Below are 14775 nucleotides of genomic sequence, written 5' to 3' on the forward strand. Positions count from 1 at the left end.
GATCATCCACAAAATTAAAACTGGAAGAAGCCTATTTGGTCACTTACTCTATCCTCTATTCCTCAGAAGTGCACTTATTATTCATGGTGTGTGGCAGGGAATGTAAGTGTAGGGTATGATTGAGAACACCGCAGGTAACTCATCTTTGAAATGTAAATACAATTAATGAGTATACCTGTCTTCCCCCAGGATCTGTCCTTGCCTGCTTTGTCATTCTGATTCTTCTTTCTTCTCTTTGATGGGGCTCCCAATTTTCTTTCCTTCCTTCTCACTCAAGACTGAAACAACATTTTGCAGAAGGATTGTGAGTGGTAAAAAGCACAGGAAATATTCCATGGATTTCTCAAAACACATGCTTTACTAGCATGCTTTTCCTATCTCATTGTGACCAGGAATGAGCTAAGTGTTGCCTTTATACTTTGGCACTACAAATCGTTTGACATGAACATACTATCACAAGTTTAAAAAAAGAACACCAGCTTGCTTGCAGTGAAAGCCCACATTGGCAACATTTAGCTATAGTGAAACTGTGCCATTCACTAGCTGTCACAGACTGCCAACTAAAAGCATCACATTTCATACAGCACAGTATATTGTCCCAGGGAAAACCAAGAAAAATTATATGGGGACACACCAGGTCAACAGAGAGAGAGCAGCTCAGTTGGTCTCCAGCTCAGTCTTCAGAAAATTTATTCTTTATAACTGTATACAGTGGCTTGCAAAGAGGTTAAAACACACAAGAAAGACCAACACCTACTCCCTGTCGTGGGACAGAACTGGAGATAGCTCCAAGAAGGGGCCAGGACAGAGGTGGTGGCTGCTAGGAGACACACAGATGTGTGACCAGTGTGTCAGTGGTGACACTACGTGCTTGTATTAGCTGGTGCCTCGATCCTATTTAAGAGGTGCCAAACCCGGCTCCACTGAAACACTACTTAAGGCTCAAATGATTGGGACAATATTTGCTAACCCCAGGATTGCTGAAACAGAGAATACAAATTCTTCCAGAAGTTCAGCACACACACTGTACACAACTGTAGAAGACAGACAACTTGTTATAGGAATGTTTAACTGTTACTGGGGTCAATTTTCAGACAAGCAAAGCATCCACTGCTTTAAAAAGGAAAAAAAAAAAAAAAAACCAAAATCAAAAACCTGGAATAGGTACCAGGGGTCCTGGTTAATTTGGACAGAAAATAATTTCAATTTTGATGACAGAGAAAATTGACTGAGCCAACTTCACAATGTGTTGAAGTTAATGGCAAACTATTTTAATCTTAGCCATTCTGTGAAATCCAACTAGTTCCTGACATGCACCTTGCACAACGTACTACTGATTAGCCTTCAGGGTACATTCAACAATAGACACCAAATTGTTTTAATAATATTCCTCACAGGAGTTAACACTTGGACTTCAGAGACAGGAAATCAAGTATGAATGCACCATTCACCCGTTGCACTGCTGATCTCTGCAGAGCAGAGAAAGTTTCAACAGAAGTAGTTGCTGCCTTAATTTCTTGATCAGTTTTTTAAACCAGTTTCACCTCTGGCTTTCTGTGCTAGCATGAAGCTGCCTCCTCTGCAACCCCTCAGACACATTCAGAGCTTAAGTCCCACGTAGGAGGGAGCAGCTTGGAGTTTTCAATTCCAGCTAGCAGGAGGTGTCGCTGGATGAAAGCGAGGGCAATCCTCTCAGCACGCAATTCAGCAGCAATTCTAAGCAGGTCTCAAAAGATGAAACCAGCTGAAGAAATGGATTATCTAGAGGTTGGTCCTGTTCCAGGCAGCGGTCAGGAGTCTATCTGCACTGCCTCTTCTGTTTGATCTGTGAGGCAGGTGTGCCGTGCTCAGTGTAGGTCCAGTACAGCACTGTTGCCGTGTGTGTGCAGGCTCAGTTGGACTCAATCTTAGAGGTGTTTTCCAACCGAAAAGGTTCTGGGATTCTATTCCAGGCTGGAGAGGCAGCTGTGCCAGGAGATACTTGCTTGTCAGTCTAATGTTCTGTATTTTTGGTAAAAGGATTTGCATGGGAGCCCCATGAGGGGAAAACAATGGCAGAAAACTCCTTTTTATTTCTGACAGCATGAGCTCAAGGGTCCCTGCTTCCTCCAGCAGAGCCCAGGACCTCAGTTCTGCATCACACTGCCTCTAAGCAAGAGCTGCAACTATCCCTAAGGGAGGGGAAGCAGCATCTAAGGCAGTGAGCCTCTAAAACACTCCCAGAAAGCGCAACACTTCCTGATCGTTATCACAGAATCTCTCAAGGTGGAAGTCACGCCTAAGGATCATCACATCCAACTCTGTGCTCCTCACAGGACAAACTAAACCACTTGACACAGAGCAACATCCTGACACTCCTTGAACTCTGATATGCTTGGTGGCATGACCACTTCCCCTGAAGCCTGTTATGGATACCAAGTCAAAATTTCCTCAAAAATTACTAGCAAGGAAAGACATGTGCAGAGATTTATAAGATACTGTGCCCATTTGTTTAAATTTGTGTTCTAGACTGTGGGAGACAAGAGATAGAAGTAGGGTCAGGAGGGGAAAATGCTGGCCCTCAGGAAGAGCGATAGCCATCTTCTCTCACAGAAATCCTGTCATTATACTGTTTTTTCCAGCATTGGCTACTCTTGATTCATCCCAGGTAGAAAAGGATAAAAATGAAACTTCAAGAAGTAGCAAGAACACCTACAGAGAGACTAATATTGGGGTTTCAGACCCCTAGACAAAGCTGCTGAGGCCTTTTGAAAGAGCAAGTTGTTCCTCTGCCACAAGAAACCTCCAATACAGCTCCTGCCTCTCCACCCTGCACAGCAACACTGCCCCTGCACATTTCACAAACCCTACATACATTCCTCTTCTCCCACATTAGCTTTTGGGGTTGGTTTCTTTTTGGGGGAGAAGTGTTTCATCATCCTTTGAACTCACGCTTTTACTTTACCACACACCATACTTCAGTAGTAGGGAAACCATAAAGACTGTTCAGCTTTTAAAAATCAGTAGGAAAGACGAGGCTCAGGACAGAGCAGGGCAGTTTTTATGTGCAGTAATTATGTCCCCTCTACAGTTGCGGCCTACTTTGCAACGAATTTAAGTATTCCTTTCCACTATCACTGACTAATTTAATGTTTCTCGAGGATCTTTTGACAGTGAAGACACAACATGACAAGTTACCAGTGCTGTGGATTTGGGTGACAAGCATATGGAAGGAAAAAAACTCGCATCATTCTACTTCTTCAGGAGCCCAGTTGAGCATGAAGCAGGACAGCACCATCTTACTGAGAATGAATCTGAATGAAAGCTGTGCATTAACACCCCACATGGAACCCTCATATCCTTGAGAACAGCAGCAGTATTTAATCAACTTCAGCTTTAAATACTATCTAGTAATAGCCTAAATTAGCATGGTGAAGTAATAAAGGGCATGAATTGAGTAATTTTTAGAGTACCACGGTACATAGACATGACATGTGAAAGTCTTGCAGCACAGGTAGCATTGGTTTTCTATTATTATTGTTACTATTATTCTGGGAGGTTTTTTTTCCACTTTTTCTTGTTGCTTGTGTTTGTTTGGATTTTTTTAAACTTTAGTGGTGCCCTTCAGTGTTACAGTGTGTGGGATATCCCACCTTTCTGAAAGATGTCTACATCAAAGCAAATGAATGCACCTAGGTAGTCACAGACAGTGTAAAACACCAATTCAGCACTTTTGTTCATATTTTCTGCAATTTATTTTGCCATTTCAAAAATGTCCCATATCAGCTTAAGAGGCAGAAAAATACTTATTAAAAGCTGAAACTTTGCCCCTTGTTAAAAAATAGTCAAAGGAATAAACTTTACCTGAAGAGCAGGTATGTAGGTTGAGGTAAACCCAAGAGTGTCAGACAGCAAGTGGACTTGCTTTGTAAAGGTATAATCCTTCTAAACAAGGTGTTCCATGTGATTTATAATCAGCACAAAAGTACTGCTCATCCACAATTTCAATGCAACTGCTTACAAAGTAAAAAAAAAAAAAAAAAAAAACAGAAAACATTTGGTGTGAGCACACCAGAGAAAACAGTGAGGCTAAAAAAAGAAGCCAGACAAACATGAAAATGTATAGATCAGCAGGCAGAACATACATGTTCAAGCTGGAACTTAGCAGAACGCAGGAAAAAAAAAATCTTTTTCTTACAACCTTGTCCATCTGTGATTAACAAACAAAAACCAAGCACAGAGCATCTGTGTTCTCTCTTCTTAATGTCAGCTTACAAATACTGCAAAGCAGCTCTGATCCTACACATCTTCCAAGGCAACGTGTTGTCTTTCTGAAAGGCCAATGCATTTTGTATGGATCTAAAGATGGATTTGTGGCTGTCAAACAATCCATCTGGTTTCTAAAGCTGAACAAACATTGTTTCATTAAATAGTAAAATAAAAATATTTTACTTAGACCCACATGTAATCAAGCACTGACAAGTAGACATTTGCAATATCATTGGAATTTTGCTACTGCTAAACCTTAGCTCATGCTGCCTTGCCTTTTAGAAGTTATTCTACTGTGCCAGGTCCCCTTTAAAAGCTCGTTCTCAGCTAATCTGCGCATTGATTAGTGAGTATCTGCTGGTGTTCTAATACAGACACAAGTAATTATCAGTTAATTACCAATAAAAGCTGAGACTTATCGGTAATCACAGTTTTGAATATGTATATGCAACATTCTGTGTATGACTTTGGGCATCAGTTAGAACATCATGTCATCTAGCCCATCCTCCATGAACTTCTTGTAAATTGCCATAAACTTTGCAACAAATGCTTCCAGATGATAAATGGCTTTGCTGCCCAGTTGCAAGCGGTGTTCATAGAAGGCTGCCATCTGTGCAACTTCTCCTTTCAGTTGTCCATCACAATTATTTAGAAGTTCTGTCAGGAGACCCTAAAATGGGAAAAAACAGGGCACTATTGGAAAAATTAGGTATTTTTTGTTAAGAAGTTAACCTTGTTTCTCTGAAAATAGCCAAGCTATAACTGATAGTTCCCTCATTAATCCAAGAGAAAAGACATTCAAGAATCACTTACTGGAATAATTTATGCCTTAATAAAAGAAAATTAATTAACCCCATTTCCAAAAACTATAACCTCTACTACATGTAGGCACACGGCCTGAGGAGAATTCTTGCGAAGACAGCAAGTGTATTAAAGCCACTTAACTTCTATCTTGACAGCATCAAGCACAAAGAGAAACAACATTAATAAAAAAACAAGAAAAGGGTTATCTAGAATTTAAGTGTCTCTGTCTGTATTTATGAGCATATTTACATGCAGACAAACAAGACAACTTGACTGCAATACTTTAGTCATTATAAAACCCCAAAACACATTACTTTAGATTAGAGACAGCAATAAAATCATTGCAAATCCATCTCGATTAAAAGAGCCAGGATTAAGTGAGAAGTATCTCTAGACCATTTCAAGTTTATCAAGAGGGAGTGCATAGAGAACATGCACCTCTTTCCTCTAAAGCACAGCAATGCAGGATCCACTAACCTACTGTAAGAAAAGAAGGTTAAAGAAACGTCTAAGTACCAGAACCACCAGAAAGCAGACAGAAATTAGTTAATGTGAAAAGAAATTATGTCTGAAGACAAAGCAAACATTACTAGGTTAAGTTGCAAACATTATTTTTGATCTTTGTTCTGCTCCAGCTGTCTTCACCATCCTTTCATCCTGCTTAAAATAAAAACGGCACATCCCACTTGCTTTTTTCCTCCCAAGGTGACATCTATCTTTGAACAGTCCTGCTGGCCTAGCATCCTTCAGAAGACCTTTCCACAAAGGCATAGCAAATACTGAACTTACAACAACAAAACTTTTACAAAAGAAAACAAATCATATCAAGATTAGCCCATAGACTCATATAATTGTTAAGGCTCTGCGAGACCACCAAGATCATCAAGTACAACCTTTAGCCAAACAGCTCCATGCCCACAAAGTGCCATGTCTACTCATTTTTTTAACACCTTTGGGGATGGCAACACCACCTCTTCCCTCGGCAGCCTGTTCCAATGTTTAACCACTCTTTCAGTGAAAAAAATTTTCCTAATATCCAACTTGAACCTTCCCTGGCACAGCTTGAGGCCATTTCCTCTCATCCTATTGCTAGATGCCTGGAAGAAGAGACCAATCCTGAGTTTGCTAAAACCTCCTTTCAGGCAGTTGTAGAGAGCAGTAAGGTCCCCTGAGCCTCCTTTCCTCCAGGCTAAACAATCCCAGCTCCCTCAGCCCCTCATTGGACTTGTGCTCCAGACCCCTCACCAGCTTTGCTGACATTCTCTGGATGCAGTAAAATATATCTACATTTAATATAGTCACTGAGAAGGCCGGAAAAGTCAAGGGGACTAAGAATGTCCTCTTTTATTTTTACTCAGCTATGATGCCATTGTTCTTTGACCACAGAACAAATTTTAGTCTGTTTGGAAAGGACACAGCTATTCATCAGTATTTGGATAATTTGTGATGTTTTGGTGTATTTTTTTTAAAAAGCTTTAGTTGAGACTGCCACAGCATTAAAATTTATAACACATTAAGAGCTAGATAGTTGAATTACCTTCATTATAATCTCAGGAGGGATGCAGTGTGTCAGGAGTTCATAAAGCCGTCCACGGACTTCTAAAAGCCTGTTGGAAAGACACCACAAAATATGAGAAGTATGACCCCAAAGCATACTGACTTATGTGTTTTCACTGTTAGTGAAATACACTGCAGGAAAACAGGCAATCTGTTGGCGACTGAAGCACGGACCCAGACCAGCAGGGGATCTGAATCGTTTATTCAAAGCAGTGAGTTGGTTTTATACACTTTTCTAAGGCACTGTATTTCTATATATGGCATGACCTATCCCACGTTGCCACATCAGCAGCACACTTTCTCAATGTCCTTCTGTGGGATGATCACTCGCTGTTCACCTGTCAGTCAGATCCCGGCAGGCTCCTCTCCGTAGGGCTCTGCCGTGTGACACCTCCTCTCCCCAGGGTCTGGTGCAGACAAGCCTCTGTGTGCTGCCGTGTGCTCCTTTGTGCTGCCATGTGCCGCTGCAGGCAGGTTTTACAGCTTGTAACTCAACTTTATTCCATCTCTTCCCACAGCAATCCAAGCAAAGTTTCCTTTCTTCTTTTGGTTTTGTGTGTTATTTTAAAACCAAAAGAATTGCATGAGTCAATTTCAATTCAAAGGCTCTATCACCTTTTATTCAAAAGATAAACGACACATACTCTAGTTACAATGGTCTCAGTTAATCTAGAAGCCACAAGGCTATTATAACTTGCCTCAGGATTGTTTCCCTTTAATTCTTCTTCATATCTAAGTTATCATTCATGCTTAAGACTAGTGAGGAGACATAAACAATTTATTAGAGCCAGAGAGTTCCTTCATGCTGTTTTTCTGTCTTCATTGTTTATAAAAAGGGGTAAGACAATTAGGTGGCAGAACTGACACAATTAGCCAATGCTCAGCTTTTGATAACAGGAGGTCAGATGCTACAAGCATTTAAATTAAGTGACATCTCAAGCAAGTAATACATGGAACAGACTAAAAGGATCAGACTGTGGATATGATACTGAGATGGATACAGGGGTCATCTCCTGATGTGCTAAAAAAAAGCAATGATTTCTCACTTTCAGTTCTTTTTACAAACATAATTATGCTAAAGATGGTCAAAGAAAAACTTTAAGTAAAACAAACAAACAGAACCACACCCACCCACCATCCCCCCACCAAAAAAGACAGAAAATACAACATGCAACTGAGTCTATGCTCACTTTTGATTACTAAGCTTCAACAGGGAAAAACAAGTTTTTCAGTTCCTGACACTCATTCAGCCTTCTCTAGCAATTTTAAGGCTCAACTCCTCTGGCTGCAAAGTACCAGCTCCAGCAGAAATAACAGAAAATTACACACAACTAAAGACTCACAATTTTGAATACCACTTTTTTATTTAGGTTGCAGAGTACACCAAAAGCATAATTTATATCGCTAAACATGAGCATTCACCTACCTTTGTGGTGTCTGTTGACCAACAATAGCATTTGCAGTTTCTCTCAAATAAACTTCCCAGTCCATCTCAGGAATGTCTTGATCAGCAGTAAAAGGATACCTACAAAATAGTATCTTTTTAGAAATTACAATCAAAGCAAATTGTTACCTATTTTAACAAGGCCTTAAAAGCAAGGTCATTTATGTGTCTGACAGTATAATTTACATTAATCTTTGCAGTGACTTACTGTTGTACTCTGCAGGACTCACACATAAGCAGTGCTTTCCGAAGGTTCCTGCCAGATTTCTCTGCAATCCTTTGAGCCAGTTCCTGAGGAAGAGTCAGGCCTTCTTTCTTACACACACTGGACAAGACATGGCAGATCTGGACAGAAAACAGATAGCAGGGAATACAACACTTAGCAAAACTGTTCAGCACCTACAGATTCTCCTGTTAGAAAGATTTCTGGACCAGAGATGGACCAGTCTTTCATAAGCCATGCTTGGCAAATCATCCAACACAAAGGAAAACTAAGTCATTATGTGAAACTAAGATATTTCATAAGTCCACAGCAAGAACTTATCTAACAAGAATTTTTAAGTAACTTTTTTTGCTTCTGTTTCAACATACATCTTCAATGCTGGGAGCAGGCACTCGTACAGCCAGGCATCTGCTTTGAATGGGCCCTATAATTTTTGACATCGAGTTGCAGCACAGGATCAACCTGCAGGTCGCCATGTACTTCTCCATTGTTCTTCGCAAAGCATGCTGAGCATCTTTAGTGAGTTTGTCAACTTCTGTTAACAGCACCACTGAAAAAAGGATTAAACATAGTGGGGTTTTGTATTAATATCAAATCTTTCTAAGAAAAAAATACTTTTGACATACAAGCAATAATACCAAAATAAGTGGTAACACATAGTAAGGGCAGCATGGTTCCATAGGCAGGCAAATAGAGATTAAGATAACCTGTGTGCCTTTTTGACTGCACAACCTTCATGCAATATACAGGTACAAACAAAACGGTGAACTGAAATCTCTGAAAAAAACCCCACATTTAAAAAGCATTTTGACTGGTTTTAACTGTTTTACTCACCTTTAAAATCCCGTTGAGTACTTGTCTCAAGCTGTTGGGACTGTGCCACTGTCTTCAAGAGCTCCTGAATTACCACACGGTCATTGTTTCCCGCGTCACTGTACCCGGAGTTTGAATAAATCTTGTTTTAAAACAACTTTATATTGCATATAAAATACATCTTCCTTAGGTCAACTGAATGAGCAAGAATGCCAAAAGAATTCAGAAGCTGCTGAGTTAGAATTAAGCTAATACACATACACATCGTTGAAAGTTATCCCCTCTATAATAAAAGCAACCCAAAGCTTATGCAGGCACAACTAGATTAACAGCACTGTATTCAAACATAGTAAAACCACTGTCAAATGTTTTATTAAGTCATTAAAATAGAATTTATTTTCTTCAGACAATAAATCTCAACTTTTGTTACCTACAATTTGAACAAGGACACACAATGTGAACCTTTTTACACATTATGGAAAAGAACAATTAAGTCTAACCACATAATAGGATGCCTGACTCAAAAGACTGATGTAAATGCTGGGGCTTGTTCTGCAGAGTCCTTCCCAGAAATTAATTTCCTCTCCCTTGTTAGCCACTCATCCCACTCCATGTTACTTGAGATGCACTTGACTTCACTGTGTTATAATTCAGTCAAACTTCACAGGCCATTGCACAGAACAGAGGTTTACTGTCTGGCCACACATAAACGTGACAATTGCTTCATCACTTAAAGCCTATGAATCAGGATATTAATTCTTAATCAAAACTCAGCACTTTTGTATTTAAAATTGAAATACCATTATTTTATGTTTCCAGCTCTAAGAACTCTATACAGAGGAATGGGAAAAGTGTTGGTAGTGTCAGGCTATCAGAGCTGAAGACTGAACGGTCACACATTTGGTATCACCAAAATGACAGATTCAAAACGGTGATTACCAATAAGTCTCAGCTTTTATTGGCAATTAACTAATAATTACTTGTGTTTGTATTAGAACACCAGCAGATACTTACTAATCAATAAAGAGATTACCTGCAGAACGAACTTTTAAAGGAGACCTGGCACAGTAGAGTAACTTCCAAAAAGCAAGGCAGCATGAGCTAAGGTTTAGCAGTAACCAACACCTCCCAGCACACAATAACATTCTCTCATTGTGATTTAAAGCAACATTATGAGGTTTCAGGTAAATACAAATATTTACTTTGGGTCTGGGAACTATCACCAGCAATTTCACAACTGCCAAAGAAGATGTAGACAGCTCCCACTAGAGCTTCTGTTGTTTAAATCAACATCTGACTTCAATCAACACAGGATCCACAGTATTTTGTGGTGATCTTTCCCATGCTCCAAACACTTTATTCGGAGAGTTATTGGGTAAACCTTGCTTACTTTCCAAATTCCTTTATTTTTATATTTGTGAGAGAACTAACGATATGGAGGTGTTAGTTGCAGTACAAGTTCTAAATTTCAACTGAAATGGTGAAATCTGTGAATCCAGAATTGTTTCTCTTACCCAGTCCTCAACATCAGCATGCTTACGTAGCCCATTAAACACAATGTTATTGCCTTTAAACCCAAATTTTTGTTCACTTAGAGCTGTTCAATTAAAAATCCTCTCCCTGCTCTCATTTGCAGACCAAACCCATAAACCATTATCTGACTTGCTCAGGCAACAAATCAGGCAATCAGTCCCTCGTACCTCCAGGCTGAAGGCACTCACAACATGGTCAGTGGCTTACCTTTGAAGTGAGCCACTTTTACTGCACACTTACCTTGGGTTAACTTCAAGGTGATAATTACTCGCAATGGTGCTAATTTCAATCTTCTTCTTAGAAGGTGTCTGCATACCAAATAAGTGCATTAAGTTTCAGAAAGCGTCCTAAAAATCTCTTACAGCTTACAACTGGCTAAGGCACAGGTAAACCAAGAATCTCAGAGAACAAAGAACTCCTGAGACATAGACTTGGTTATCTCCTATGGTCCCAGCCCCTCCTCCAAAGCAAAAAAAAGGGGGCTGACACATCATCCAGCCTGTAAAACAGCAACAGCAATGACTATGATAGCACCACCTAGAATGTGTTATTGCAAACTCCAGTTACTCCAGAGCTTTGTCAAAGAAATCTCATTAATGGAATCAGCCGTTCTTCAGAAGTGACTCTATGTCCACCCAAAGAAAAGGTTTGAAGGCAAAACCACTGGACAAGCCCAAAGAAGCTATTTACTTCTGTTCTCAAAGGACTTCAAGTCTATACTTTGTTTGCAGAAAACACTAGTATTTATATCACCGTTGAATTTGGGTCTGAACAGTTAAGTATATTCTCTATTTTTAGCATTCAGTCTAAGAATATTATTTGTTCCAGCACTGAGAACTAAAAGGCAAACATTAAATAACCTATTTATCAATAAAACTTGATAATCCCTTGCTGGTCAAGCCTTCCACAGCAAGAATTTCTAATAGGCAATAAAGCCTTTTAATAATAAACACTTAAATGCCTAAGACCAGGGCAGAGAGAATTTAAATTGATTTTCTGTTTTTGCTAATGCTAAAGCTGTCACTATGAAAATGAGAAAACAAGCTAAAACCTGCATATATGCAAAAACCAGTGCTAAAAATCTAAAAAATTACCTTTATTTTTACAGACAAATGAGAGTATTAACATTTATTAAGAGCTAGTTTACCACAAGAGATGTTATTGTCGAAATTGAACTGTAAACAATAAATAAAAAAAGCCACTCTGAACAATAAAAACCACACCACATGAACAGCCAACCAGGCACAGAAAACAACAGAACCCCACTAAAGAACATCTGGAAAATAATTTGTTCATATAACCAAACTAGTATGATTAATTACATAAAAAAGGTTGAAGAGATTGAGAGCAAAATAAAAAATTAATTTTTAAAACTCAAATAAATACAAAGGCCTCACAACAGAAATATGTCAGTATTTGCACATTACTTCACAACAGATGGGAGACTTATTTTTTTTACCGTTATACTCTGATGCTCAATCCTCAGTTTTTCCACTCCTGCACCATATAATTCCCTTAACAAACACATTATTCTTGTCTTTTTTCCAGCTCCTGATGGTCCATACACCAACAGATGAGGAAAGTCACCACATTGAACCTGAACAAAAAGCAACAAGATCAGTTAGCTACAAAGGTATTTTCCTTATAAAAGCATTTATCCTTCCATTTTCACCCAAGTTTACATTAAATGACTTTTCTAGCACCTAGAATTAAAACTGCTGAAATCCTTTCCTGCAGCAACATTTCCTATAGAACACCATATTTTTCTGAAGGCCATGTGCAACTCATTTAACTTCAAACACCTCACTGCTCGAAAAATACCTCAAGAAAACCAACTACAAAACCCCACTTCAGCATTTATATACTTCCCATGGTTACTAAAGTGACAGCTGCAAGAAACACACAGGAAAAAGGTTAGAAACACACGGAAAAAGGTTTGAAACAAAGTCTTAAGCAGATACATATATATATTCAGGAGTTTATTTCCTGAAAAGCCAAAAAGCATGACTTGGAGCACATCTGACCATACCCCCCAGTCAGCACTTATGCTAGTTAGACATCACTAATCCCTGAGAAAGTGAATGTGCCAGTCGGCACATCTGGCAGGAAAAGCAGTCCTTTCATTCCTAGCTGCGCACCTTAAGAATTTCTGCTAACTTTAGGCAAACAAGCCCTGTTCCCAGGGACACTGAAACCAGCAGGAAGAACATGTGCACACCACTCCTGAAAGAGTGATTCCCTCGCAGCTTTTCCCTCGGCATCAAGGCCTCGCTCCCAAGCAGGGCGCGATGCCGGGACACCTTCCCGCGGCACGGACGCTCCTCGGAAGGCCAGGGCCTGCACGGAGGGAAAGCTCCTGATCCTGGCCGCACAGGAGCAGCGTTACGGGCCCGGAATCCCAATTACAGCATGGGTCAGGTTGGGGACCATAGTGGCCCAACCTCCCTGCTCAAGCAGGGTCATCCCAGAGCACAGGGTATAGGATTGCATCCAGATGGTTCCTGACTCTCTCCAGTGACGGAGACTTCACGGCCCGTCTGAGCAATCTGTTCCAGTGCTCGGTCACCCGCACAGTAAAGTTTTTCCCCTTATTCAGGCGCAATGCCGACTCCGGGGGGATTCTCGCTACGGGGAGGAGAGGACCGAGAGGACCTGGAGTCCGCGGGGCCCCCGGGCAGAGCCCGGCGGGGAGGCCACCGGAGCGCGGCGGCGCCGGGCAGAGCCCGTGCCTCACTGACCAGGTTGCGGAGCCGCGCTGCCTGCTCGCGGTGGAAGTCGAGGCGGGCGAGGGCTCCGGGCCGGTGCTTGTCCGCCCACAGGCTCATGGCGCTCCAAAAGCCCGCGGCCCGGCGGAGGCAAGCGCGCCCCGTACGGCGGCCGCCAAGGGACAAACTCCGGCGGCGGCGGCCCCGCCCCCGCGGCTCCCCCAGCGAAGCGCGGCGGCCGCGCCCCAGCCCGGCCTGGGCAGCGCCGCCCGCCCGGGCTGCGCCAGAGCTGGGGGGTTTCCCTTTCCGGAGGGAGAGACACACCGCTGAGGCCTGGCAGCGGCTGCCGCTGCGTTCCCTGAGGGCTTTGACCAAAGAGCCCCTTACCAGGCACTGCGCAGGAATTTAACTCTGCCCGCCAGCCCCAGCCAGCACGCCGGCTCCCCGTCGGGGCAGCGAACCCTCCGAGCCCCATCTGAAATCTTTCCTTTTCCGGCTCACTTCAAGGAATCACAGAATCAGTTAGGTTGGAAAAGACTCTGAGGTCATCAAGTCCAACCTATGACCCAGCACCACCAACTCAACCAGACCATGGCACTGAGTGCCATCCAGTCTTTCCTTAAACGCCTCCACGGGATGGTGACCACCGCCTCCCTGGGCAGCCCATTCCAATGTCTAATCTCCCATTCTGTGAAGAAATTCCTCATAGTGTCTGAGCCAAACCTCACCCGGAGCAGCTTAAGACTGTAACGACTTGGTCAAGGGAGTTTACAATCAGACGGTAATTTGGAATGTGCATTCTCCAAAAGCCCACAACACCTAAAAAGGCATGTGTTTATTTTTTGTTATTTGGTGGAGCCATTGCTGTCCTCTTCTTGATAACATCCACTGTAATCTGATGATGTTCATCTTGCCATTTTATCCTTAAAAACTATGTCCTGCGCCAGTTCTTTTACTTTACTTTGTTTTATGGCAAAAACAGCTTTCAGAAGGATTCGGATTTTCTTCACTTTCTCAAAAACTTCTTTAGCAGCCTCACTATAAATTAATGAGTTGCCCGTAATCTATGCATCATACAGTGAATTTTTAAGGTCCATCTGTGTTTGTGGCTTTGTGTATATACAGAACATGTATGCAGAGAATTGCACAACAAATATGTTTGTAATAGACACAGTCTCATTTTGTCTCTTTGCCTTGTAGCCCTAATAAATGAAGCATATGCTCAAGTGATATTATTTGAAAGTAGAATTCCTTGAAGTAGTGAAACATGGATATCTATACACATGCATAGTGTGAAATATGTCAGCTTAATTTTTTTGCTTATATGATTTCTGTGAAAAAAAAAATCAGACGAAATGTTTATGTGGCTGTTCATACTTTATTAGGTCTGTGTGCACGTTTATTCACACAATCAGAAAGCATAATGCAGGTAATGGCTGCACTAACCT

General features: G+C 41.3%; 1 protein-coding gene across 1 annotated transcript; it reads right to left on the reverse strand.

The window, feature by feature from the left end:
- Positions 1-661: 661 nt before the first annotated feature.
- On the reverse strand, positions 662-13506 carry RFC3 (replication factor C subunit 3). The gene is made up of 9 exons (XM_042014126.1): positions 13361-13506; positions 12082-12219; positions 10863-10930; positions 9111-9208; positions 8645-8826; positions 8262-8398; positions 8036-8134; positions 6590-6659; positions 662-4918 (listed from the first exon to the last, which is right to left on the reverse strand). Exons 1-9 carry the CDS (start codon positions 13445-13447, stop codon positions 4727-4729), a joined length of 1071 nt encoding a protein of 356 aa, XP_041870060.1. The 5' UTR covers positions 13448-13506; the 3' UTR covers positions 662-4726.
- Between the last annotated feature and the right edge of the window lie 1269 nt (positions 13507-14775).

This window comes from Corvus kubaryi, unplaced genomic scaffold, assembly GCF_017639235.1.
Source record: "Corvus kubaryi isolate FWS band 111438036 unplaced genomic scaffold, C.kubaryi_AGA036_p1.0 split1-65, whole genome shotgun sequence".
Classification (NCBI taxonomy): domain Eukaryota; kingdom Metazoa; phylum Chordata; class Aves; order Passeriformes; family Corvidae; genus Corvus; species Corvus kubaryi.